The sequence below is a fragment of the Eurytemora carolleeae genome, unplaced genomic scaffold, assembly GCF_000591075.1.
Source record: "Eurytemora carolleeae unplaced genomic scaffold, Eaff_2.0 scaffold661, whole genome shotgun sequence".
Taxonomy (NCBI): Eukaryota; Metazoa; Arthropoda; class Copepoda; order Calanoida; family Temoridae; genus Eurytemora; species Eurytemora carolleeae.
The window spans coordinates 13,226-39,107 of record NW_019396566.1 but is presented as its reverse complement, the minus strand read 5'-3'; the positions used below and the strand labels follow the sequence as shown (position 1 = coordinate 39,107).

The following is a 25,882-nucleotide window of genomic DNA, read 5'->3' as shown; positions in this document are numbered from 1 at the left end:
TAGTAGATATTGAACTTATTTTTGAGACTTTTAAAGAAATTGAACTTAATTACGGTTTTTATAGTAGATATTGAACTTAATTACATTTTTGTAGTAGATATTGAACTTAATTACGGTTGTCATAGTAGATATTGAACTTATTTTTGAGACTAAAGAAATTGAACTTTATTACGGTTTTTGTAGTAGATATTGAACTTGTGGTATTTATAGTAGATATTGAACTAAGGAACGATTTTTATTGTAGATATTATAGAGGACGTGAGTCAGACTCTAATAAAACGCATAAATAACTTCCAGTATATATATTTCTTATAACTTATTACTAGAGGGTTCAGAACTAGAGTCAATATCGATATCGCACGTGTAGACTGTAGAGATGATATCAGTACTTATGCCCCGTATCCGTTCTATCTCATTCTGTTGAATCTTGTGGAACTAGTTTAACGCGGCCAGGCATCGTCTTCCACAATATTTTACTTAATTACGGCTTTTGTAGTAGATATTGAACTTAATTACAGTTCTGAAGCGGATATTGAACTGAAGTATGGTTTTTGAATATATTGAACTTTATTACGGTTTTTGTAGTAAATATTGAACTTTATATTGTTTTGTAGTAAATATTGAACTTTATATTGTTTTGTAGTAGATATTGAACTGAAGTACGGTTTTTGAATATGTTGAACTTTATTACGGTTTTTGTAGTAAATATTGACCTTTATATTGTTTTGTAGTAAATATTGAACTTTATATTGTTTTGTAGTAGATATTGAACTGAAGTATGGTTTTTGAATATTGAACAGCTGGCTCAGAGTACAGTGTTTTTAAGCAGCTTACTATAGGATAAATTTATTTCTTTTATTTTCAGCTGCTTTTTATTCTAAGTAAAGGTCAGATACATGAACAGTTATTCTAAAAATTTTATTGGAAATTCATACTTAAACCAAGAATCAAAAATGGTTTCCTTGCTTTTTTTTATTACTGAACTTTTTTTAATGAACTGTTTGATCACTTTTCTAAAAGATATGTTCAAGCCCTTCAAGGGATTCACAACAAAACCCTTAAAAGCTTTGTCTGTATAAGTATCAATTAGACATCAAAGTTTTTTTCTTTTTAAAAGCTGATTATTTTTATTTATCTGCTTTGAGCTGGGAACTTTTGAAGGGTGGATATCGGGATTAATGCTTGATCAACTCTTTTTCTTAATCTCCAGATTAAATAATGCTTGTTCTCCTCTTGTTATTAATCTTCAGATTAAATTTGCTTGTTCTCTTGTTGTTAATCTCCAGATTTATTAACCGATCGGGATAGAGCATATCCCGATCTGAAGTTACCAGCTTTGGTTTATCTACAAAAGTGACTTGCGCATTTCTGGTGCAGGAAAATAGAAGAATTATCAGAATCTAGCACTTTTGACCTAGAAAAACGCCAACCTACATTGTAGATCATATGAAGGATTTAATGGTACTCTTGTGAATCTGATATTTCCTTCTTTGAATGGAGAGCCACTTGAAACTACGCGTACAGTCCCTTTAAGGGAGATTAATTAATAATTATACAAGAGGGTGAAAGTACAAGATTCCCATGTTGAGATCAATAAAGCTGATAGGTTGGGTAGAAACAGCTGAGAAGTGAGAACTATTCAGAATTCAGTCAGTTGTATTTTAGACGTTGCAGTGTTAACATATACAATCTTAAGCTCAAATGTGAACCAGTTCTAACTAGTTGTTTTCTTTTTACCTCATAGTGCTATAAAGGTAATAATCTTAGTCAAACGGAATGAAAACTAACAACAGTTCACGAAAAGTGAAAGAGATGTAGTTTTTCGTTTCAAAAGCCAAGAACAGATCTCTATTTTTATTGGCTAGAAACCTGTTTTTACTGAACGTAGTAAATTATAAAATGTTTCGTAAATATGGTATTGCAGCAACATAGTGCTATAACAAAAATGAATTTAGCAGTGGATTTTTTTCTTTTTTATAATTTTCTTGAATGTATAAAAACATTTTTGCACTAAAGATAAACAAAGCGATTTAAATTGAAATGAGCAAGTAACCCCCTTTCAGAAAGGGCCTTTCTCCATAATTAGGGAATCCTAGTCCCCTTCCGTCCCTAAATACTAGCACCCCCTCTCCTTTCTCATATCAGTTAAATAGGTTGACCGCATAAACCTGACCGCCTTAACGACCCTTCACCTCACCCCCAACTTAGTGTAGATTCAACCTTTAAATTGCTCAGAGTGCCCACTCTTGTATTGTGAATATCGAGATCAATGCTTGATTTTGATATTAAATTAATCTGCAGATTAATTTGATTTTTTTGTGATACCCCGCATGGTAATCGTACCCAGTCAGTGGTTGAAGGGAGCTTTGATCAAGAGAGAACTAACTGAACTGAAGAAGCATTGATCTTCAAATATAAAGTACACATAGTGGATATCAAGATCCCTATGACTAAATATGCAGTGTACTGAAGTGTACTGCAGTACACTGAAATGTACTGACGTAAATTTGTTCTTGTCTTTCTCTCCGAAAATGCTGTTTTTCCTTTATGTATCTTCTCATGATTATCTTTCTTTTGACTTTATTACTGGTTTCAGTATGATAGCCGAAAAAAAATACTTGATAAAAAAGAATCTCACTTGTTCAGTGACTTTTTAACCGGACTTTAATTGATTTTGGACTTTTCTCTTAGGTTTTTTTCACAGATGGTGGAAGGTGGATTCTAATCAATACCTAGGATTTTAATTAAAATTTAGACATTATAGGTGCTTAATGTTGATCAATTAAACATCGATACATTGCTACCCACAAAGGATGAGACTTCCAGAGACGACTGTACAGAATTTTTACTTTCTGTTACCTCATATTCAAGATATTTTGCAAGTGCAAATTTCCTTCTTTGCAAAATCACTAAATAAGCTATTCACAAACTTAATTTAACCTTGAGATTTTCATATTATACGAGTTTCAAGTCGTCTTTACCGCCTCATTCTTTGTTGGTAACTCTGTAGTTTCAACTTAAAACTGAATTTTTCAGTTTTTTACGATTATTATCAATAATTAGTAATTAGTGGTATTTTTTAACGAAATTTTTACATTGCATGTTTATTTGCTGCAAACAGATTGCAGGGTTTGCTCTAACTTACGTTCATGAAGTTCGCAGGACACTTGTTCATTCCATTTTCAACAATAAGTTTTCACAATTAGTTTCATTCTTACACTCATCTGTGAAATCAGCGGTTTTGATTATTTAATATTTATCTTAATTTAAAGAGACGTCATTTAAAGTTACACGTCACAACGATACCTACTCTACGTACTCTACTTACTCTACGTACTCTACCTACTCTACGTACTCTACCTACTCTACGTACTCTACCTACTCTACCTACTCTACCTACTCTACCTACTCTACCTACTCGACCTACTCGACCTACACATCTAACTAATATAAATTGCAAATTAGAATGAAATCTTAAATTATTTCAATCATAGCTCCTCTTATTGTAAAGCTATTGTAGAATATAGAAATGTTGTAAATTAATCATATTAGGAAACGGATAAACTTTGTGAAATTAAAAGAAGAGGACCTACCACATCACAAAGTCGAACCAGTAATGTCTAGCTGTACAGTTCAGATGGCTTTAATTTCTGTATTGGATTATTAAAAACATTTCACTGTTTTTGTGTCTTGGAAAGAATTATATTCTTTCCATTTCTTTCATTGTCTCAGCGGCACGAATCCGAAGTTACTTTTATATAGAAACTTAATTGAAAATAATCAATCAAGTCTACTTTCTATTCAGGTAAGGTGAAATCTTATAAAAAATTATTGCAGAAACATGTCGCCTGTAACTTCATCTGGAGATATGAACGGGGTAGGAGAGAAATGGACTCTAAACAACCCACTTCAAGAAGTAGATAGTGAGGTCAAATTTATATACTCTAGTGTTTAAATTCTTGCCATGAATACTTATCAAAGATCCAGATTCATTGTAATCCGGATCTGGATCCTACAATTGTCGAAATGGCGAATAAAATTTTATCTTATTTTATCAATTCTTTACAAATCTGATATAGGATAAAAATAATGTTTTATCCTTGATACTAAGAAATATATTCTAGGTTTATGAGATGATCAAAGATGAAAAGGATCGCCAGAAGAAAGGTCTGGAAATGATTGCTAGTGAGAACTTCACCTCCCTTGCTGTAATGGAATGTATGGGATCGTGTCTAGCCAACAAGTATAGTGAAGGTCAACCTGGTCAAAGGTGAATATTTTATCTGTTTAAGCAAACGTCTAGATTGATATCAGTTGTAAACTTTGTCTCATTAAGAATAAATAAAATGTGTATGTTTTTCTGTTTGAAGCTTGATTATTTTTAATCGTGGTTTCTCTACAGAAGCGACTTGCGGATTTTTGATGCAAAAAAACTAAGTTATCGTCGACATTATTGATCATATAAAGGTTAAAAGGGCAGGCCCCTCTTGAATGGATGGTTGCTTGAAATAATTGTATTTGTAAATTGTTGTTAAACAAATTAAGGGAATTGTTTTTTGTTAGATTTCTCAATCCATATAGTATGCCAGGCCATGGACCAAAATTATTTAATATCGAGGGCAAGAAATTATTGAAATAATTTAAATTGAAGTGGTTCAACTTAGAGTTCAACAATTTTTTACTCAAAATAACTTAGATAACTTTTCCGTTCTGTTGATTTTATTTTTATCGATTTTTTATCTAGGTATTATGGTGGAAATGAGTTTATTGATAAACTTGAACTACTTGCTCAGTCCAGATCTCTGGAACTGTACAATCTGGATCCAGCATCCTGGGGGGTTAATGTACAGCCGTACAGTGGTTCACCGGTAGGTAAAATGTCAGCTGGGCTAGAATTTAATGAACTGTCGAGGTCGCTGAACTACCTACTGCTGGTTCAAGTCCTCATGAATCTTTAACTCGAATCGATTTATTAAGATTTGAACCGGTGATAGGTTGTTCAGCAACCTTGCTCAAATTCTAAAAATTCGGTCTCCTGTAAACTGTACTGGATACGAAATTGGTCAAACAGTGTCCTAATTTAATGAATTTAAGCCACGTCTCAAATCCCCCAAAAACCGGTTTCAATTGATGTAATTGAAAGAAAATTCAATCAATGTGGCTAAGTGCTTTCCCATCTAAAAAATTTAGCCTCAAAACAAATAATTACAATAATATCTTCTTTTTAAAAATAGCTTTGATAATATTTTCAAAGTAAATATTTTTATTTTAGATTACTAAATATTTTAGGCCAATTTTGCCGTGTACACTGCCCTCGTTGAACCTCATGGTCGAATAATGGGCTTGGATCTTCCTGACGGTGGTCACCTTACTCATGGGTTCTTCACAAACAAAGCAAAAATATCCGCTACTTCCATCTTCTTCGAGTCTATGCCGTATAAGGTAAACATTTGAAAATACTTTTCAGGAGCAAGCACCTTCAGCAGGAGTACTTTTTTGGTGGGCTAATCCTCTCATGAATTTTTAATGGCCCGTAAGAATACACACCTTGGGTATCTGCTCAGCTAGAGTAAGTCCTCCTAGTTCAGTCCGAGCGCGTTTGGGCGCGCGGTCTCGTCTAGGTGAGGAGTAGGGAGATCAGCAAGGAGAGGGACCACCTGGTACCGCACAAGCAACAGGAACAGGTGCGCTTCCGGATCAGTCCTCTGGGGTTTCGAGAAGGACGAGAAGAGACGAGGTTCAGACTTGTATACGAAGTAAACACGGAAAGGCCTTAAGGTCTTCGGTACATCAGTATCTGGAAAAAGGACACTGCTAGAGATATGACATGGTAAAGAAAGATAGAAAAGGACATAATAAAGATCACAAAGTATCAGACATATAGCAGTGCCATCCTGGAGGACTCCAGAGGAGATCAGGAGAGATAGTGCAGCCATGAACGGAACCTAGATATAGGTTGTGTGAATGGGGTGGCGGCCCTTTGACCGGGAGTAATTTTTGTAGCTATCTCAATTTCATGGAGTACTTTCCCAAGTCATTTTTACCATGAGTACTTTACAAGAAATCTTTCTCTCATGGATCACTTAAACCCTTTGAACCGGAGTAAGTGTCAGGTGTCTTTATTTCATGGAGTACTTTCCCCGGTTATTTTTACCAGGAGAACATTAGAAGGGATCTTTTTTTCATGGATCACTTAATCCCTTTGAACCGGAGTAAGTTTTGTCCAGTCATTTTTACCCTGAGCGGTTTACATGGAGTTCTCTTTCAAGGCACTTTTACCTGGAGTACTTTACATGGAGTTCTCTTTCAAGGCACTTTTACCTGGAGTACTTTACATGGAGTTCTCTTTCAAGGCACTTTTACCTGGAGTACTTTTCCAAGTTACTTTTACCAAGAGTACTTTCTCTAGTGGATTCGTATTACAGTCTAAATTAATTTTTCGCAGGTTACGTGTTTTTTTTGGTTTTTTTCACCAACAAAGTACTTTTAACTGATAAGCTTTCCCAATGTGTATTTTTCTAGGCGGGAACTTTTTCACCTTGAAATTGAATTTTTTCTGGTTTTATTTCCTTCACGGGTTTTATTTCACAAGGTATACTCACACATTCAACGGTTCCTAATTAATAGTTAACTTTTTCAAGTTTTTTCCCCCGTCGTTTTTTTACCAAGAGCTTTGCTTGAAATATAAGGAATTGTGATTTTAGGTCGACCCATCAACTGGACTGATAGATTACGATGCTCTGGAGAAATCAGCTGCACTGTTCAAACCTAAACTGATAATTGCTGGAATCAGCTGTTATGCTAGAAACCTGGACTATGCCAGGTCAGTTTTATCTTAAATGGTATGTGAGTGTAAATTCATGCGACTCCATTGCAAAGATGGCAATGGCCGCTTTACAACGTTATCCTTAAAAGCGTTGACTGATCAAGGATGAATTAGATATGCATATTTTTGTTTATATAATTAAAGTGATATGATTTTAGGTTCCGTCAAATTGCTGATCAAAATGGATCTCTTCTGATGGCTGATATGGCTCATGTTAGGAAAGTTGTAATTTTTTTAATGTCTTGAACAGATTCAGTTTATTTATTAATCACGGATATTTGAACAGATTCAGTTCATTAATCATGGATATTTGAACAGATTCAGTTCATTAATCACGGATATTTGAACAGATTCAGTTCATTAATCATGGATGTTTGAACAGATTCAGTTCATTAATCATGAATATTTGAACAGATTGAGTTCATTGATCACGGATATTTGAACAGATTCAGTTCATTAATCACGGATATTTGAACAGATTCAAATTTATAAAAGATAATTTTTTTGATCAAAATATTGGCAAATCATTGAAAATAAGACTTCAACTCTTCTAGTGGGTTGGTAGCTACTGGACATGTTCCATCTCCATTTGAGTTCTGTGATGTTGTCACTTCTACAGTACACAAAACCCTGAGGGGCCCTAGAGCTGGTATAATATTCTTCAGGTATACTGAGGGGCCCTAGAGCTGGTATAATATTCTTCAGGTATACTGAGGGAGCCTAGAGCTGGTATAATATTCTTCAGGTATACTGAGGGGCCCTAGAGCTGGTATATTATTCTTCAGGTATACTGAGGGGCCCTAGAGCTGGTATAATATTCTTCAGGTATACTTGGGGGCCCTAGAGCTGGTATAATATTTTTCAGGTATACTGAGGGTCCCTAGAGCTGGTATAATATTCTTCAGGTATACTGAGGGAGCCTAGAGCTGGTATAATATTCTTCAGGTATACTTGGGGGCCCTAGAGCTGGTATAATATTCTTCAGGTATTCTGAGGGACCCTAGAGCTGGTATAATATTCTTCAGGTATACTGAGGGGCCCTAGAACTGGTATAATATTCTTCAGGTATACTGAGGGAGCCTAGAGCTGGTATAATATTCTTCAGGTATACTGAGGGTCCCTAGAGCCGAGATATTATTCTTCAGGTATACTTGGGGGCCCTAGAGCTGGTATAATATTCTTCAGGTATACTGAGGGTCCCTAGAGCTGGTATAATATTCTTCAGGTATACTGAGGGAGCCTGAGCTGGTATAATATTCTTCAGGTATACTTGGGGGCCCTAGATCTGGTATAATATTCTTCAGGTATACTGAGGGCCCCTAGAGCTGGTATAATATTCTTCAGGTATACTGGCGGGCCCTAGAGCAGGGATATTATTCTTCAGGTATACTGAGGGGCCCTAGAGCTGGTATAATATTCTTCAGGTATACTGGGGGGGGCCCTAGAGCAGGGATATTATTCTCCAGGTATACTGAGGGGCCCTCGGGATATTCTTCAGGTATACTGGGGGACCTTAAAGCCGGTATATTATTCTTCAGGTATACTGGGGGGCCCTAAAGCAGGGATATTATTCTTCAGGTATATTGGGGGACCCTAGAGCCGGTATATTATTTTTCAGGTATACCAGGGGACCCTAGAGCCGGGATATTATTCTTCAGGTATACTGGGGGACCCTAGAGCCGGGATATTATTCTTCATGTATACTGGGGGACCCTAGAGCCGGGATATTATTCTTCATGTATACTGGGGGACCCTAGAGCCGAGTTATTATTCTTCAGGTATACTGAGGGGCCCTAGAGCTGGTATATTATTCTTCAGGTATACTGGGGGGCCCTAGAGCTGGTAAAATATTCTTCAGGTATACTGAGGGCCCCTAGAGCTGGTATAATATTCTTCAGGTATACTGAGGGACCCTAGAGCTGGTATAATTATTCTTCAGATATACTGAGGGACCCTAGAGCTGGTATAATATTCTTCAGGTATACTGAGGGTCCCTAGAGCCGAGATATTATTCTTCAGGTATACTGAGGGGCTCTAGAGCCGAGATATTATTCTTCAGGTATACGGGGGGGATGTGCATTGTGTACTTACATCGTGTGATTGATGTACATGTACGTACGTCGTACATGTATTATGATTGTGTACATGTGCATATCTTTTTAGGCGTGGTTTGAAGGAGGTGGATAGAAACGGAAAGGAGATTATGTACGATTACGAGAATAAAATAAACATGGCGGTTTTCCCAGGACTTCAGGTACATCATATCGTACACTCTTATGTACATGATTAATAAAATAAACATGGCGGTTTTCCCAGGACTTCAGGTACATCATATCGTACACTCTTATGTACATGATTAATTTCATTTTGTACAAAACTTAAAATTATTAATTCTTTTTGAAAAAACGAAATATTTTGTTCAAATGATTTTCCTTTACAATTTGTTTTTAACTGTCAAAAATGTCATGTCTTAGACAAAAATAGCCTTGCTGTTGCCGGAAAAGAGAAAGGAACGATTTTAAAATATGAATAAACATATTTAGGGTGGTCCTCATAACCACGCCATTGCTGGTATAGCGGTGGCAATGAAGCACGCTGCCACGCAGGAATTCAAGGACTACCAGACCAACGTAGTCAACAACGCCAAGGTGACAAAATCTTCAAACTTATTTTCACAGCTATAAAACCTATGCATTAAATTTTACGACCAGGTCAAATTTGAAGTCAATACCTTGGCTTTTGATTTTTCCTCGCCAAGCCACTTTTTTTAACCCTTATAAGATGTACATTTTAAAACTATTTGATCCTTGTTTTATACTTCCGCTTGCATAGTTTGATACAAAGTGTCTTATTCATCTTTTTGCTTTAAAAAAATCTTAATATCTCTGACAAAAATAGCAACAAAAAAAGTCTACCAAGTCATTTATTTTCCTAAAAATCATTTATTTTTACCTCATCACAAAATTTTTCCCCAGCAAAATTTATAGTTTTTTTCACAGTTAGTGTTTTCTCTCAAAATCACCTTTTTACCTTTTTCACAAGAAAATAATTTATTTATTTTGAATGTGTTTAAGACACTGGCTGCTGGTCTGGCCGACCTAGGATATAAAATTGTAACAGGTAGAAAACAATTTAATTATTTACACCTTAGCTTTTCTAGAAAAATGTTGACCCACACTTGACAGCTATTCTTATTAAACGCATATAAATGGCCCTTTTCATCAGGTATACTGTATACACACTACACAGTTACACTAGATGTGTCAATTTTTTACATTTTCTTCATTTCAATTCTCCTTTCCTTCAATATGTGCAAAACTTCTAGGGAATCTAAAGTGAATAAAAACAATTTCCTCTTCTTATAAAGTCGAAAAAAAACATATTCCATTTTGGGCCGATATGGGTAAGAAAATGAACTGCTGATGTCAGAAATATGGCAGAAAAAAAATATTCAAATCTAAGAGAGAGATGAATCCCAACATTTGATTTTTTACTTAAGTCAACTTAAACGGAAGGAAGCTGAAGTCTGCAAGTAATTATTATTATAATATTAATGTTTGTGTTCAGGTGGAACAGATAATCATATTGTGCACGTAGATCTAAAATCATCTCACGTCAAACTATCAGGAGCAAAGGTAAATTGTTATTGTCGTTGTCGTTGTCGTTGTCGTTGTCGTTGTCGTTGTCGTTGTCGTTGTCGTTATTGTTATTGGTATCTTTATCTGTATCTGTATCAGTATCAGTATCATTAATCATTATATTATTAGTATCACTATGTTATTATTATCATAATGAGACTGTCCTTGTGATTTTAAATTCATTAGCTTTTATAGTTATCCTTCATTCAAGGAAGGGCATGTTCGAATCACTACATTGTTAACCTTTATCTTATCAATAATGTGAAAAATTATTTACTGTATCTAGAAATCTGGTACAAATATTGAATTTTCATAAAAAAATATTTGTTTTAGGGTGAATTGATCCTTGAGCAAGTTAACATTTCTTGCAATAAGAATACTGTTCCAGGTAGCATTTTTTACGCAATATTTTTTACCAGTTAGTGTTAAAAATTGGTTTTTTCTATTTCATTTATCAAAAATTTAGGAATTTTTGGTAAGTTGATATTACACGTGCAATAATGTTGTTTTTATAAAAGTTTACGTTCTTTGTCCTTATTTGTTTTTTTGTTTTTTTTTTTAGTTAAAATTGGATACTTATTGATATTCATAAAAATTATTATCTTCTTTGTACCAAAGGAGAAGTCGAAAATTTTAAGACAATTAGTATTATTCTTTGATATTCCATGTTTGGCAGGGATCCCTTTGATTGAGGAATCGAGCATTTATCCTGAAGATAAACAATAATCCAAACTTAAGTTTCAACCTCTGATCATTTACCATGTTTCTCGTTATTCGAGATGATGAATATGAAATATGATATGCCAATGTATTTAACTCTAAAAGATCCCAGGAGAGCTATGTGAAAAAAGTCAAAGCTATCAACGCTCTACTGCTGCAGTAGTTTTACTTATATTTAATGTACTAATTTATTTAGTTAATAACTGTTAGGATTTATTATTACTACAAAAAATATGGGATTTGATTTGAATTTTTCCAGGAGACAAATCTGCGCTCAATCCAAGTGGTATTCGTCTTGGAACACCGTCCTTAACCACAAGGTTATTATTATTAGCATTAGCATTAGCATTAGCATTAGCATTAGCATTAGCATTGGCATTAGCATTAGCATTAGCATTAGCATTAGCATTAGCATTAGCATTTAGTATTATCATCAGTATTATCATCAGTATTATCATCAGTATTATCATCAGTATTATCATCAGTATTTTCATCAGTATTTTCATCAGTATTTTCATCAGTATTGTCATCAGTAATATCATCAGTATTATCATCAGTATTATCATCAGTATTATCATCAGTAATATCATCAGTAATATCATCAGTATTATCATCAGTATTATCATCAGTATTATCATCAGTATTATCATCAGTAATATCATCATTGTATTATTGTCATTATTGTCATCATTGTATTATTGTCATTATTGTCATTATTGTCATTATTGTCATTAATGTCATAATGTAGTATTAGTATTACTATTACTATTATTATTACTATTATTATTAGTATTATTATTAGTATTAGTATTACAATTAGTTATTACAATTAGTATTAGTATTATATTAGTTTCTGCTTCAATTGCAAGCTAAATATTTAGTTCTTAAAAAAATGTTATTGAAAAAAACCTTAGTTCTGAGAAAACGCCAATTATGTGAAAAACAATTTTATTTTATTGTTCTTATCTGCATTATCTCTTCAAAAATAGGAGGCATTCTAAATTTGTTTCAGGGGTCTAGGTAAAGAGAATATTATGACTGTTGTTGGATTTATCGATGCCGCACTCCATATTGCAGTGGATGCGCAGGCGCAGTCAGGGCCAAAGCTGGTAGATTTTAAGGTAATAATAGTTTAAGTTTTAAGTGGTTTTTATGAAGTGGGACACGTAAATTTATAAAATAGGAATGGACGACATCTTAATTATGCGAATTTGATGTTATCTTAATGTAAATAGTTTCACCATAACCTGAAGTGAAATGGGTCTGTTTACACTACGCAATTACTGTTTTTATGATCATTGGACTATTTAAAATCAGATCTGAAGTGTAAAAGATGTCTTCCTATTCATACTTTATGGGTTCACTGCATGTTAAATCTTTGTTTTATTGCATAGTCATTTTTACTGACCAATTTATTTATTTTTTAGGCAAAGTTAGAAGACGAAAAGTTTGTGTCACGTGTTCAAGAACTGAGGAATAAAGTCGAAGAATTCGCCGCGGCATTCAGACTTCCGGGTCATGATGATATCTAAGCATGTGGGGAATGAAGTCAGTGAGACTTAAGAAAGGTCCTAAATCCATCTTCTACATTTTTGCTTTTCTCTTAGTATTTCCCATTTCCAGTTAATATAAAAAAAATCAAAGATTTGTCTGAATCTCAACTAAGACCATCATTTTTACACATCTTAACGTTGAGTAAATACAAACGTAAAGATCTGATTTTGTGAACGAACGCTTTTATTACAACATTTAATCAAAACATTTTAATTTTTATATATAATATATTTTAAATGTAAACTTCAATATTTTTTGAAATATAACAAAACTAGTTTTAAAATGTGTTTTCTATTCTGTGTTTTTTTCTAGCAAGTTTCAGGGAGGATTTAATCTTTACTTGAGCAATTTTAACCAAATTGATTCTAATTAAAGGTTATTAAATGACATGAACATCAGGTTATAAAGTAAAATTATATATTATAAATGGGATTATTTTGAATTTTCCTTATATATAGATACATCTATATAATAAAACAAGACATTCACATATATATATATATATTTATATATATATATTTATGCTGCCTATAGGGGGTCAAACGGCTGGACCAAATGGGCTGAAATTTTTGTGGACACTCATGGGATGGGCTGTTGTGTGTTTAAGGCTAAAAAATTTGGATTTTTTTTCACGGGCAACGCTGGGCCCTTTAGCTAGTATTAAATATTTTGCTTTTCTGTCTGTCCGTTTGAATCCAATAAACGTCAAAATGGCTGAACCCATTTGGTCCAAATTTTGAGTGGGGCCTCGCATGAACACTGGGAAAGTTTTTGGATGCTCAAAATTACAAAATTCTGTTCCAAAACTTTTTGATTTTTGTAAAATTTTGAAAGTTCGCGAAAAAATATCATTTAACATACAAACTTTGTTTCTTTTTGTTTTATATTGTAAAAAGAGAAGATGCTCACAGATGGAGCTACCTTCAAAAGTTAAAATAGAAGACGGGAGCGAATAATCGCCTTGTGTTATTTTATTTAATTCTGACTAGATTGAGATTTTAAAAAAATCATTTTATTTTTGCCAGAAAAACTTTTCATAAAATACTCAATTATCACAAAATTGATTTGATCACATTTTATGTTTGATAATTTGGTTGAACTTTTTACAAATGAAATAAATACATAGACACAGGGTTACCCACAATGGATAAGAACTTCAGAGACAGAGCATGATGTCTAAGTACAGCTAAAACAAATGTGTTGGTTGTACAATGTAAATGGTGTCTAGGGTCTCCAGCGAAAAATGGAAATCGTTCTGCGAAAAAAATTTCGCAGCGTTTGCTTTTCGTTCGTTTTCGGAAAATGCAAAAATTTTCTGTCTTGCGATATAATATTTGCGAAAATTTAGCGTAAAAATTTGCGAAAATTTTGCGAAGAAAAAATGGTGTAAATTTGGCGAAAAAAATGGAAATTTTCATCAAACATTTATCACAGAAAAAGAAGAGAAATTATTAATTATACAACATTCTAGTGCTGAGCTCTCAGAGCAAAGAATTCCAGAAGTTTTATTTGCACCTTCAACACATTATGGTTTTCGCGGAATTATTTTTCGCGAAACTTCTCTTCGTTTTTGCATTTTTTCGCTTAGTTCATTTTCGCGACATTTCGCGAAAAAGTTTACGAACGACGAACGAACATTTTCGCATTTTTTCGCGAACGTTTTCATTCGCTGGTGTCCCAGTAAATATGAATTAAAAATTGATGAATCTTTAAATAAATGCAATATAATTTTATTTCTTTGGTTTGCAGAAAATGGTGACTTTTTAGGTTTTATATTAAATTATTCATTGTTCATGAGATGTGGATGAAAACAAAACAATTATCAGCTTTTTTGTATTTTTTCCCTGAATTAAAAAATATCATAAATTCCTGATGAAAGATCTTAGCAGATTTGGTTTTGATATTCTTTTAATGTACAACGTATTCTGTAATACAAGCAAAATAACATTGTATAAGGATATTACATATGTAATGAATTAAGTTTTTAAATAAATGCATATTAATCCGAATTTACAGATAAAAAACAAAAAAAGATTAATCTTACAACATAAGAATATATTATGTATATTATCCTGAAAATCACGAAAGAGTTTATATTTTAGAAATCACATTGACTTAACAATTTATGAAACGTTTGATTTTTACATTGAGTTACGATAATTCATTGTTATGGTTGTTATTTTTGCCATGTATCATTAATCACACCTTAATTTAAATACAGGTTTACCTTCAAAGGATGAGCAGTAAAGACGACCTGAAACTCTTGAAAAAAAAATAAACTTCTCAACCATCGTTTTGAAGATATTTGCTTGTTTAATAGCTTAGAAGTTGGATCCATGTTTATAAGAAAACAGACAGTAGAAATTTGGTTCAGTCGACTATCAAGTCTCATTCTATGCTAATTGCAAAATAAATAAATTTGCATCTTTTGTGGGTAACCCTTTATATCATATATTTGGGAGTTCCACTAAACAAAGAAATTTAAAGAAGACATAAAAGTTTTATAATTAAAAAATAATAAACATTTGTAGATTTTCTAAATGAAATTTTGAAGAAAAAGGTTTTAATGCTCAAAGAAAACTTGAAAATCAACATTTGCTGAATGTTGTCCACATTAACTGTATATTTACACATTTATTAGAGGGTTACAGTTAAAAACCGGGTTTTGCATATCTATGGGGTGACATACTGACTACAGAGTGACATTGTGTTGTAGCAATCCTTCAAACCCCTCTAAACACGGAAATGGCTTGTTATTAGGATAAAAAAGCATACATCACTTTTTGATAAAATTATCTGTTGTAAGTTTGATTCAGTTCATCTTCATTTTCAGAATGTTCAGATTCGTCAGATTTACCCTGTACAAATAATTTGAAAATACAATGATCAAAGATTAATAAGAACACAGATAGGACACTAGATGTCGTTTTGAATTACAAGACAATATCGGTTCGTGGGGTCATGAGTTATGATCGGACATACAAACAAACAAACATAGATTACAATTTTTTATATATAAATATAAAGTAAACCTGAATGAGAGGATCCATAGCATTGGGTTTCCATGAAACCTTCTTATAATTCACGGATAGATGTAATCCACCCAATCCTTTCTGTTCAGGGATCTTTATCCTATAGTAATATAGACGTTTGAAAAAACTTTTATAATTTACCGAGAGATGTAATCCACCTAGGGTTTCCAGCGAACAAAAACTTTTGTGAAAAAATACGAAAATTTTCGTTCGTTTTTTGCAAACTTTCTCGCGAAATTTCGCATTTTTTGCGAAAAAAATTCGAAAAGAAAATTTTTTCAAGAAAACAAAATTCCGCGAAAACCATAGCTGCGGAAATCTCTTATCTGAGAGCGTAGCATTGGAAGTTTTATTATATCATAATTAATAATGTCTCCTCCGCATTTGTTTTTTTCGCGAAACAGATTAAAGCGAAATTTCGCTGAAACTTCTTCACTTTTCAACATTAAAGTTGTGAATAAATGTTGGCACGTTTTTTTTGGAATGCGTCTGGTAGACTGGAGGACGGGTGGTCACATGTTAATATTTTTCAAAATTAAAAATAATTATTTTTGAACATTTTTCCGACATACTTTTTGAACTTATTTCAAAATCTCCCTTGCACCCCATAAACATTAAAGTTAGAGGTCTTATTCTTTTTAACGAGCAGGCCTTGAAAAGTTGGACTAATGACATGTATCTCAACTCTAAGGAAAAAATCAAAACCCAGCCAAAATGAGACAAATATAGCCCAGCCAGGAAGATCTGAAGGTTGAAGTTGGCTTTTCTATCTTGGAAATAGTTGGTGAATGGTATATTCAATGATTTGGCAAGGAAACAAAAATGTAAAGCTGCAAGGAACATTCAATAATAAACGAAGACCCAACAAATTCTGACTGTTGTTTCTTAAATCTAATCTTTTGTGGGTTTTGATGTGATATAGAATGAATGGTTCATGATTCTTGTTAAAACCATAAAAGTTAATTTATTATGCAGACAAATTATCTAGATTGTTAGTATGTGTAAATACTGTTAATCTACAGTGAAACCCTTAATAACGAATACATCGGAAGAATTTATCAAATGTCGTCTTGAAAATTTTCAATGAGTTTTACTATATTCAGTAAATTTCAGTATTTGCAAAAATAAATAAATAGCCATGAATATGCGGGAACAGTTTTAAAGTGTTCCATATAATCATTTAATTAAAAAACTAAATATCTGCAACATTCCATTATCAGAAAGTGAAGGATACGACATTTGATGAATTCTGTCGATGTATTCTTTATTAAGGGGTTTATTGTATTAAAGGGTGTTCAACTGAACATGACGATTTAAAAATGACTAAATATCATGTTTGATGTGAATCTTTGTTAAATAATCTCAGAGAGTTAAATCTTATTTAAATATTTCTGCAACGACTGCTCTGTGTAAGGGATGTTAAAATCAGCAAATTTAGTTATCATCTTTGATTTCAACTAAACAGTTCTTAAAAATAAAGTTTAAACGAAAATTCAAAAATTCTAAATAATTTATCAAAATGTTAGTAAAATAAGGTTAAAATTTCGCGAAAATGGGCTTTAAAAATTTTTGGTAAAAAAATACGATTTTAAACTTTGGAAAAATCTTGAATAAATTTCGCAAAAAAATTATTGAAAATTTTCGCATAAATGGACTCACATTTTTGTTTTCGTTCACTTGTTCGTTGCCTGAACGAAATTTCGCGAAAGAGATAGATAGAAAATTTGGAAACCCTAGATAGATCCTTCAAACCTGAGCACAATTAATTATGAAATTATTGTTTTGCTATCTGATAATTGATAATTTGCAATTGCACACACTCTTTAAAAGGAAAGTAGCATAGACGGAAATTGGCAGAATTAATCTTTTCTTAATCACATTGGAATTCAGATGAAGGTTTTAAGGCTACCTTCATGTAAACTGCTCATGCACATCTTAAAGGATTCCTTGCAATTTAGTAGACAGTCCCTTTAATATTACCTAACATCAGGTACATCTGGTTTCCTGTCTAGAGGTTCAAGTTTCCTGGGTAGGGTTGAAGGGAGGAGGTTACCCAGGTTGACCTGCTGGGGAGCCTGGGTATCTGATACAGGACGGGGTCGGCTGGGCCTAAAGATAAACAGGGCATTCAAGGGGCTGTTTTGATATTTAGGTTATGTTGGAAGGTACCAAATAATTATTCCCACAAAGGATGAGACTTTAGAGATAAACACGTGTTTACCAGAACACGACTATCTGATATACAATACTATACCTGGAGCACGTGTTTACCAAAACACGACTATCTGATAAACAATGCTGTACCTGGAACACATGTTTACCAGAACACGACTATCTGATAAACAATGCTGTACCTTGAACACGTGTTTACCAGAACACGACTATATATGATAAACACTACTGTACCTTGAACATGTGTTTACCAGAACACGACTATCTGATAAACGATGCCGTACCTTGAACATGTGTTTACCGAAGCACGATTTTATCTGAAATAGAATACTGTTCCTTGAACATGTGTTTACCAGAACACGACTATCTGATATGGGAGCAGGTTACCCAGGTTGACCAGCTGGGGAGCCTGGGTATCTGATACAGGACGGGGTCGGCTGGGCCTAAAGATAAACAGGGCATTCAAGGGACTGTTTAGATATTTAGGTTATGCTGGAAGGTACCAAATAATTATACCCACAAAGGATGAGACTTTAGAGATGAACACGTGTTTACCAGAACACGACTATCTGATAAACAATGCTGTACCTTGACTATCTGATATTCAATAATGTACCTGGAACACGTGTTTACCAGAACACGACTTTCTGATGTAAAATACTGTACCTGGAACACGTGTTTACCAGAACACGACTATCTGATATACAATACTGTATCTAGAACACGTGTTTACCAGAACACGACTATCTGATATACAATACTGTACCTGGAACACGTGTTTACCAGAACACGACTATCTGATATACAATACCGTACCTGGAACACGTGTTTACCAGAACACGACTATCTGATAAACTAGACTGACTCCGACTCATGGTTTTAACAAGTCTGTTTCCATACCTAAAAATTAGTAATATCAGCTTAATAAACACTAATGATGCTCTTTTGTCGTATTTTAACATACAGGGTAGGGTGCCCCACGAAACATGACAGTTGATAAATAGTTATGAATGTCGTCTTCCATATTCTGTAATAGATATTTAAAGGCTTTTTGCAGTTTATTTCGTTAAAAAAAATCTTTGTTTGAATATATTTTACTTTGAAATCAATTATATTATAACATGACTCCCATATAATATTTTTATTATTATCTTTGATATCAAACAACTTAAAAAATTATGGAAGAAGACATTTAAAACTATTTACCAACTGAAGCCCTGTATTTCAACATAATTGTATCGTATATAAACGTAATTTAACATCGTTTGGTTTGGTGGGTGCAGGGTTACCCACAAAGGATGAGACTGAAAAGACGACATGAAAATCTTTAAATCCAAAGGTTAAATTAAGTCCTCTGCTCTAAATATAGTCTTTTGGTGGCCTATAATGATTGTGCAAAGGAAGAAACAAGTTTACAGTTAATGGGAATTTTAACTCTAAGGAAGCCGACAGTATAAATTCAGTACAGTCGTATCCTTTAAGAGTAACTTCATTATAATATTTGTGGTTTTTTATATTTAAATAATTTTCTTATTTTCACTTTCATTTATCATTTATTCTTTATTATCAATATCTTTTATTTTTAAATTATGAATATTTTTTATTTTAAAAGTTTCAATATCTTTTATATTGAAATTATAAATATATTTAATTTTTTACCGTCTTTTTTGACCAACATTACCGACCTATGATTTCCCCAACAGAGGGACGTAAGGTAGCTTAACGTCCCTTGGGACAATTAAGTAAAATAACCAACCTCTCTGCAAATTTTTTTGGGGGAAATTAGCGCATTTTTAGACCTTAAAATTGTGTACAACTACTTTAACAATTATCAAATTCTTTCAAAGTATTTTTTAACATATCTTTATATTTAAAATTAAGAATACTAAAATTAATATTTACATATGGCTGAGCTGTAAGAGGTCTGGAGGACTTTTCTTCTTTTTTTCATCTTCATCCTTAAATAAACTTAATGTTTTATTTTGTATTTTCAACCATTGGCCGAATTTAAAGAATTTATGCGGCGGTTTAAATTTAAGCCGCGGATTAAATATGGTTGGTTCCACTTAAAATTGTATCAAATGTTTAAAGATTTAAGCCGGNAGAGAATTTGAGCGGCGGTTTAAATTTAAGCCGCGGTTTAAATATGGTTGGTTCCACTTAAAATTGTATCAAATGTTTCAAGATCTAAGCCGGCGCTTAATTTAACCCGGTTTTTGGCGGATTTAAGCCGCGGCTCAAATTCTTTAAGTCCGGCCTCGGGTTATTTTATTTGTTCATGCATTTTACTAAAAAAGATCAGAACTGTTGGAAGCTTAATCTCTTTAGATATCATTAATCAACATCATCAATTGCTTAATCAGTTATAATCAGTCGTCGTCGTATATGTCAATACAATAAAGACGACTTTTGATTTCAATTTTGATTTCTACCATGCTTTCAAGCAGCATGGATACACATAAACTAGGGGGCGGGGGAGAAGCTGTCAAATAACAGCTTATCTTGGTTTACTTGTAAACTTGTAATTTGAAAAAAGCGTGTTAAAAGTCATAACTTTCATAGAAAAGTCGTCTTCAATGTATTGATATTACCGCCGACTCCTGCATCACGATACGTTAAATGAAAATTCACACAAATCTGCACTTGGACAATAAAATAAGATTTGCAGTTTATATGTACCTCACAGTATCCGCCCCCANGGTATTGTTCAGTATGAGCCGAACCAAGCTCTTTAGACCTTTTAAACACAGTGTCAGTTAAAGTTCCAGCTTTTTGGCCAGATTCCGCAGAAGCCTGGTTCGTTCAAGTTGAAGCCCAGTTTGCGCTCAAGTCAGTGATTGTCAGCCTCACGAAGTTCTATTACTGCGTATCGTCTTTCAATCAAGAGACTGCCAACCAAGTTCTGGATCTTATCAAGTTCCCTCCATCCTCTGAACCTTATGAAGCCTTGAAGCAACGTTTGTTGAAGCTTTTCGCCCTGGATGATTTCCAGAGGTATGAGGCTATCTCTAGTTTACCATTGTCTGGAGATATGAAGCCATCAAAGCTGATGTCAAGTATGTTGGCCCTGCTGTCTGTTTGTATGTCCGTTTGTATCTAATAAACGTCAAAACAGCCGAACCGATCGGACCCTAAGTATTAGAAGATGAGGGCGAAGTGTCCTAAATTTTAAAGCCTAGTTTTTAAATATTCTTTATAATAAACAGTAGTCTTATTTTCTAACATGAGAATTTTGACAGGAACTGTTTTATTAGCAAAAGAAACAAAGAACTAAACGCTTTCCTTCAAATAAAATTTCTCCCCAATACATTTCCTGAACCTGATTCACTTATAAACCTTCTGCCAAATAGATTCTAGTACAATAGATGGCAACGTAGAATTTGTACACTCTCAGTACAGCTGTACTCTGACATCACAAGTGTCAACCTAGTTTTTGTGTCCGACAAAATTATCAATAATAGTGATAATTTTGGAATAAAGTGCTTATTTTACGGTAAAAAAGTGCAATTTTATGTTTTCTTTATTTTCTGTTTTTACACTTTTTTATTTAATCTTAGAAAATATGTAAGCTAATGTGAGAAATTTATTTTTCCTTGTTATATTTGACGCTTGTGACGTCTCGTATAATTTGTCCATTTCTCTGTTCTGAGTGTTGCCATCTATTGTACATGATAATCTATTTGCTATCATGATTAAAATAGTCAAATTAAACATCAAAACTGTTTACATTATAGGGATCTAAAGACAGAGGAAAAGGGAAATTTGATAAATTGAATATAAATCGTTGAACTACCCACCCGATTCAAATCCTGAATCACCGATTGAAAGTTAATGATTTATGAGGATTTAAAACGGTTGTAACGAACCCTCAAATTCATTAAATTTGGTTTAGCTTCTCTTAAAGGCAGATTTTTTATATTATCAGTTTATTTAATACTTACTAAGGGATAGAAGAACAAATTATTGGTTCTACAGTAACAGCACAGTCGTAACTTTTATCCAACATTATAACACCTGATTAAACTTATGTGAACAGAACTTTAGAATGGTGGATATCGGGATTAATGCTTGATCCACTCTTTTTCTTAATCTCCTGACAGGGGCGTAAATAAGGATTCTGTAGGGGGGTAAATTTTATTTAATTAGGCGTGCGAAGCGCGTCGAATTTTTTGATTTCTCCGCAGAATTTCTTCTGGAAGTTTTTTAGCTTAAGACTTCCACTTCCTGTACATCCTTGAAATCATCTCTGGATTGTTCGGTAGGTTGACCCATCCATAGTCTCGTAACAAAACCTTTAAGCTTAGTTCGGTTATTTACAGGCTTAATTTGTCCAGATAAAAAATTTTTACCCCCCCCTCCCTAGATTTTTTAAAACCCCCTCTAGAAAAATATCATGATGATTTGCATTTTCCACTCATTTAGAAATGCCAGAACTGGCATTTACAAACTCCATCAAAAATAAAGGCTTCATTTTCTACCTTTCAGCTTTCACCTTGTTTTATATCCTTCATTATAGTCATTCATTTTACATTAACTACAAAGATCTGTAAAAAAACTGAATTTATTTTAAGTAACATAAAAAATAGTTTTACTCTAAGAGGAAAAATATGTAACTTTTTTAAATCTTTAGAAAAGCTACTCTGCAAAACTTTGAAAAATTATTGTATTTGTTTATATTCTAATTTCTAATTTCTAAAATTTTCTTGTCGTCAATGTACTAGGTATATATGTTAATTTCACTATATTAAAAGAGAAATATCTTACTTTTTAAAATTCAATTCTTAATAATCTTGATCTTTTAACATTTTAACCCCCCCCCCGGAAGAGCTTTATACTTAATTTGACGTATAGTGCAAGTACGCTACTGCATTGAAAAAACTCGATTTTTGGGTAAAATTTATCGATGTTACTTTTGATTGAGTAAGATTATCTGCACGAAGCGCAAAAATTTTTTTTTACATTTTTTCTTTTAATGGTAATCATGGACATGGAGAATGGAGATCAAGTTACTAAACCGGGATGTTTGTGTCCCAAAGATTCTAGGGGGGAGGTGGGGTATTTACCCCTAAGATTCTAGGGGGGGTAATTACCCCAAGGATTCTAAGGGGGGGTAAGTAACCCCAATAACCCCCCTTATTTACGTCACTGTCTCCTGAGCTGGGAACTTTAGAATGGTGGATATCAGGATTAATGCTTAATCATCTGTTGTTGCTAAGCTCGAGACTAACATAATCTCGAGATTATGTTAGTCTTGGGATTAAATATCTAGAACAACAAAGTGGATTCTTGGATTCTAAGAACGCCAGATTGGTTCGTTTTCCTGACTGGCCTTAAATTAATTTCTCACCCATTTATTTATTAATTCATTAGTTAAAAGTGGTTGCAAAAGAATCTCAAACGTATTACTAAATATTGTTCTTCACCAATTAATATACAAAATGGCTGACAACAAATTCTTGATTTGTTAGAAATTGCGGATTTCTATGGGATAGAATTTATTTTCAAGGCTGTCATTGGTCAATGCTAGGCACTCTCATTGGAAAAAATAATGTACGGATATCCAAAGAGAGAGAAAAAGAGTGGGTTAAGGAATAAAATTAAAAGTTTCCACAGTGAATATTCGGATCAAGTAGTTGGGATTATAGGTTATCCATTCTAAAGTTCCCAGCTCTGATTAAATTTTGCTTGTTCTCCTCATGAATTTAATCTCCAGATTAATTAACAGATCGGGTTAAGGATATCACATTCTAAGTTTTCAGCTCTTAGCTGGCAACTTTAGAATTGGATACCCTTAATCCCGATCGCTTAATCCAATTATCCAATTTGGAATTTCCTTCTTAATCTTCTCTTTTTTTGGATATCCCTTCCCTTCCAGATTCTGACCAATAAGCGTGCTCTCATAAAATGGCGCGCAAAATTACAGATCTGTTTTAGGCTGGTTCAGAATTCAGCATACACCACTCTATTTGTTGAATTTTGTACAATTTTCAGGATATGAAATAAAAGTTTAATTAACCTTAAGATCAATTAGAAAAACATATCTTAAGCATTGATTTCGAAATATCCACAATTCTGAGGTTTTTAGCTCAGAACGTAAATTACGTAAAATTTAGGTCAATTACGTCACTACGTGAATTGCATAACGAAAAATAAAGCTGTTATAACATTATTTTGGTTTGGTTTGGTTGGTGAATTTGGTTTTCTGGTTTACAGGATAGGATAAAAATGCATCGTTTGAAAGTCTAGCAAAGCATGAATTAAACTGTAGGTTTGATTCGAGGTGGACTTGGAGCCAGGCATATAACTAGGAGATTCTAAAGGGGTGGAGGGGAGGGGGGGGCACACTGCACAATAATATTGTAGTTAGCGCCAAAAAAGAATATTCAACTTACAATTCTAATTACAGTAATAACTGAATATTAATGGAAAAGGGGAGGGGCACATATTCCCTGCCCCCCCCCCACCCCCACCCAGTTACAGGCCTCTCTGGAGCCTCGTGTGTTCTGACATTTAAACATGACATTAAACTTCAGACAGTTCAAATCAATAATGCAAAAAANTCAGTGCTGTTTGCACCACTGGCAGAACTCTGTTCCATTCTTAATTTTCTCAAAATTATATTCATATTTCTGGTCGTCAATCAATGTTCTTTTCTTCTTTTGATTCACCCCATAGTTGACCAACCTCTCCATGCTGAATTCAACCGAGAAATGCAGTTTTGAGAATTTTTTTTTTTTTAATTCGCGGATTTTCTTTTAAAAATTAGAAACTTTTCTTCCTTCTCAATAATAAAAAAATTCGACCTTCATACACGTTCTACCTTTTGTAATTCTACCTTTTGAACGTTCTACCTTTTGTTTATTCTACCTTTTGATCGTTCTACCTTTTGATTTTTCTACCTTTTGTCATTCTACCTTTTGTCATTCTACCTTCTGTAATTCTACCTTTTGTAATTCTACCTTTTGTACGTGAGCCGTAGTCCCTGTAGTCCCTGTAGTCATTTCAAGTGTTTATTCTTTTACCTTGTGCTGATAAATGATAATTTGGCCGAGTTTCTCATTTGATTTTCAAACTTCTGCATTTCTGATTTCCAGTCAGGGACATTTTTCTATTTTAAAGATTACAACTTTATATAATAAAGACCCAGACACAGTGGCCCAGGCCCCACATAGACGGCCCCCCCTAGGTCCCCCTGGCCCTGAGCCTTTTATAATAAACTTACTTTTATATTCGTTTTCTTAACATTTAAGAATTTGTCCATTTTAAGTTATTAGTCATGTGTAATGTGTAAAATCTTTGCCAAAAGTTCATTCCCTATGGACTAAGCCTCCAATACACCCCTGTCCACACAGCTTTAACTATAAGAGTTGCATTTATTTTGAAAACTGGATCATCTTTGAATTCTTTGAAATCTTTGTGCATAACTTACTTAGCTAATTCTTTGTAGCCCTTGACATGAACATTTTAGACCTACAACAAGCTTGTTTCTATTCTCAGTTTGAAAGAAGTAATTGACAAAATGCAAATACAATTTTGGGTGAGAGCTTGCAAATTTTAAATATGAGATAGATTTATCTAGATATTGATTTTTTTTATTGTTGCATGCTAAGAACCCCTCAGATTAAAATACTGTCGCGAGCACGTGCTTCTAGAAAAAAGTTTAACCAATTTTAAAATTGTTATTTCCAAATAACAAATTGTAAATGCTAATTTTTACAAATATAAAGTTTTGAAACCTTCTCGAATTTTCATATTGCCAAAGAAACGGTAAAGTTTCAAAACAAATAAAGTCTTATATTGCTCATATGACGGCAGCAGTACAAGTCAAAAAGTTACATATTGCTCATATAACGGCAACAGTACACGTCAAAAAGTTACATATTGCTCATATAACGGCAACAGTACACGTCAAAAAGTTACATATTGCCCATATAACGGCA

The 25,882-nt window shown here is 33.4% G+C and overlaps 2 protein-coding genes and 1 long non-coding RNA gene across 4 annotated transcripts; 1 reads left to right on the top strand and 2 right to left on the bottom strand.

Annotated features, from left to right (window-relative positions):
* The first annotated feature begins 1,662 nt into the window (after positions 1–1,662).
* On the top strand, positions 1,663–12,943 carry LOC111705590 (serine hydroxymethyltransferase, cytosolic). The gene is made up of 16 exons (XM_023478182.1): positions 1,663–1,754; positions 3,838–3,928; positions 4,125–4,270; positions 4,745–4,868; positions 5,290–5,442; positions 6,705–6,823; positions 6,985–7,044; positions 7,381–7,491; positions 8,990–9,080; positions 9,370–9,474; positions 9,901–9,946; positions 10,394–10,461; positions 10,798–10,852; positions 11,444–11,504; positions 12,197–12,305; positions 12,612–12,943. Exons 2-16 carry the CDS (start codon positions 3,842–3,844, stop codon positions 12,714–12,716), a joined length of 1,440 nt encoding a protein of 479 aa, XP_023333950.1. The 5' UTR covers positions 1,663–1,754; positions 3,838–3,841; the 3' UTR covers positions 12,717–12,943.
* A 785-nt stretch (positions 12,944–13,728) lies between these two features.
* Positions 13,729–18,155, bottom strand: LOC111705589 (uncharacterized). 2 transcript variants are annotated; one of them, XR_002766050.1, is made up of 4 exons: positions 18,125–18,155; positions 17,751–17,879; positions 15,771–15,870; positions 13,729–15,596 (listed from the first exon to the last, which is right to left on the bottom strand). XR_002766050.1 is itself a non-coding variant. In XM_023478181.1 (4 exons), the coding sequence occupies exons 1-4, from the start codon at positions 18,083–18,085 to the stop codon at positions 15,531–15,533; spliced, it is 306 nt and encodes a 101-aa protein (XP_023333949.1). In that variant the 5' UTR covers positions 18,086–18,108; the 3' UTR covers positions 13,729–15,530. The 2 variants fall into 2 exon arrangements, 1 of the variants encoding a protein (XP_023333949.1); XM_023478181.1 differs by lacking the exon at positions 18,125–18,155 and adding an exon at positions 18,075–18,108.
* Positions 18,156–18,322: 167 nt separating this feature from the next.
* On the bottom strand, positions 18,323–20,640 carry LOC111705588 (uncharacterized). The gene is made up of 4 exons (XR_002766049.1): positions 20,622–20,640; positions 19,845–19,900; positions 18,759–18,842; positions 18,323–18,385 (listed from the first exon to the last, which is right to left on the bottom strand). It is a non-coding gene; the product is annotated as an uncharacterized LOC111705588 (long non-coding RNA).
* Between the last annotated feature and the right edge of the window lie 5,242 nt (positions 20,641–25,882).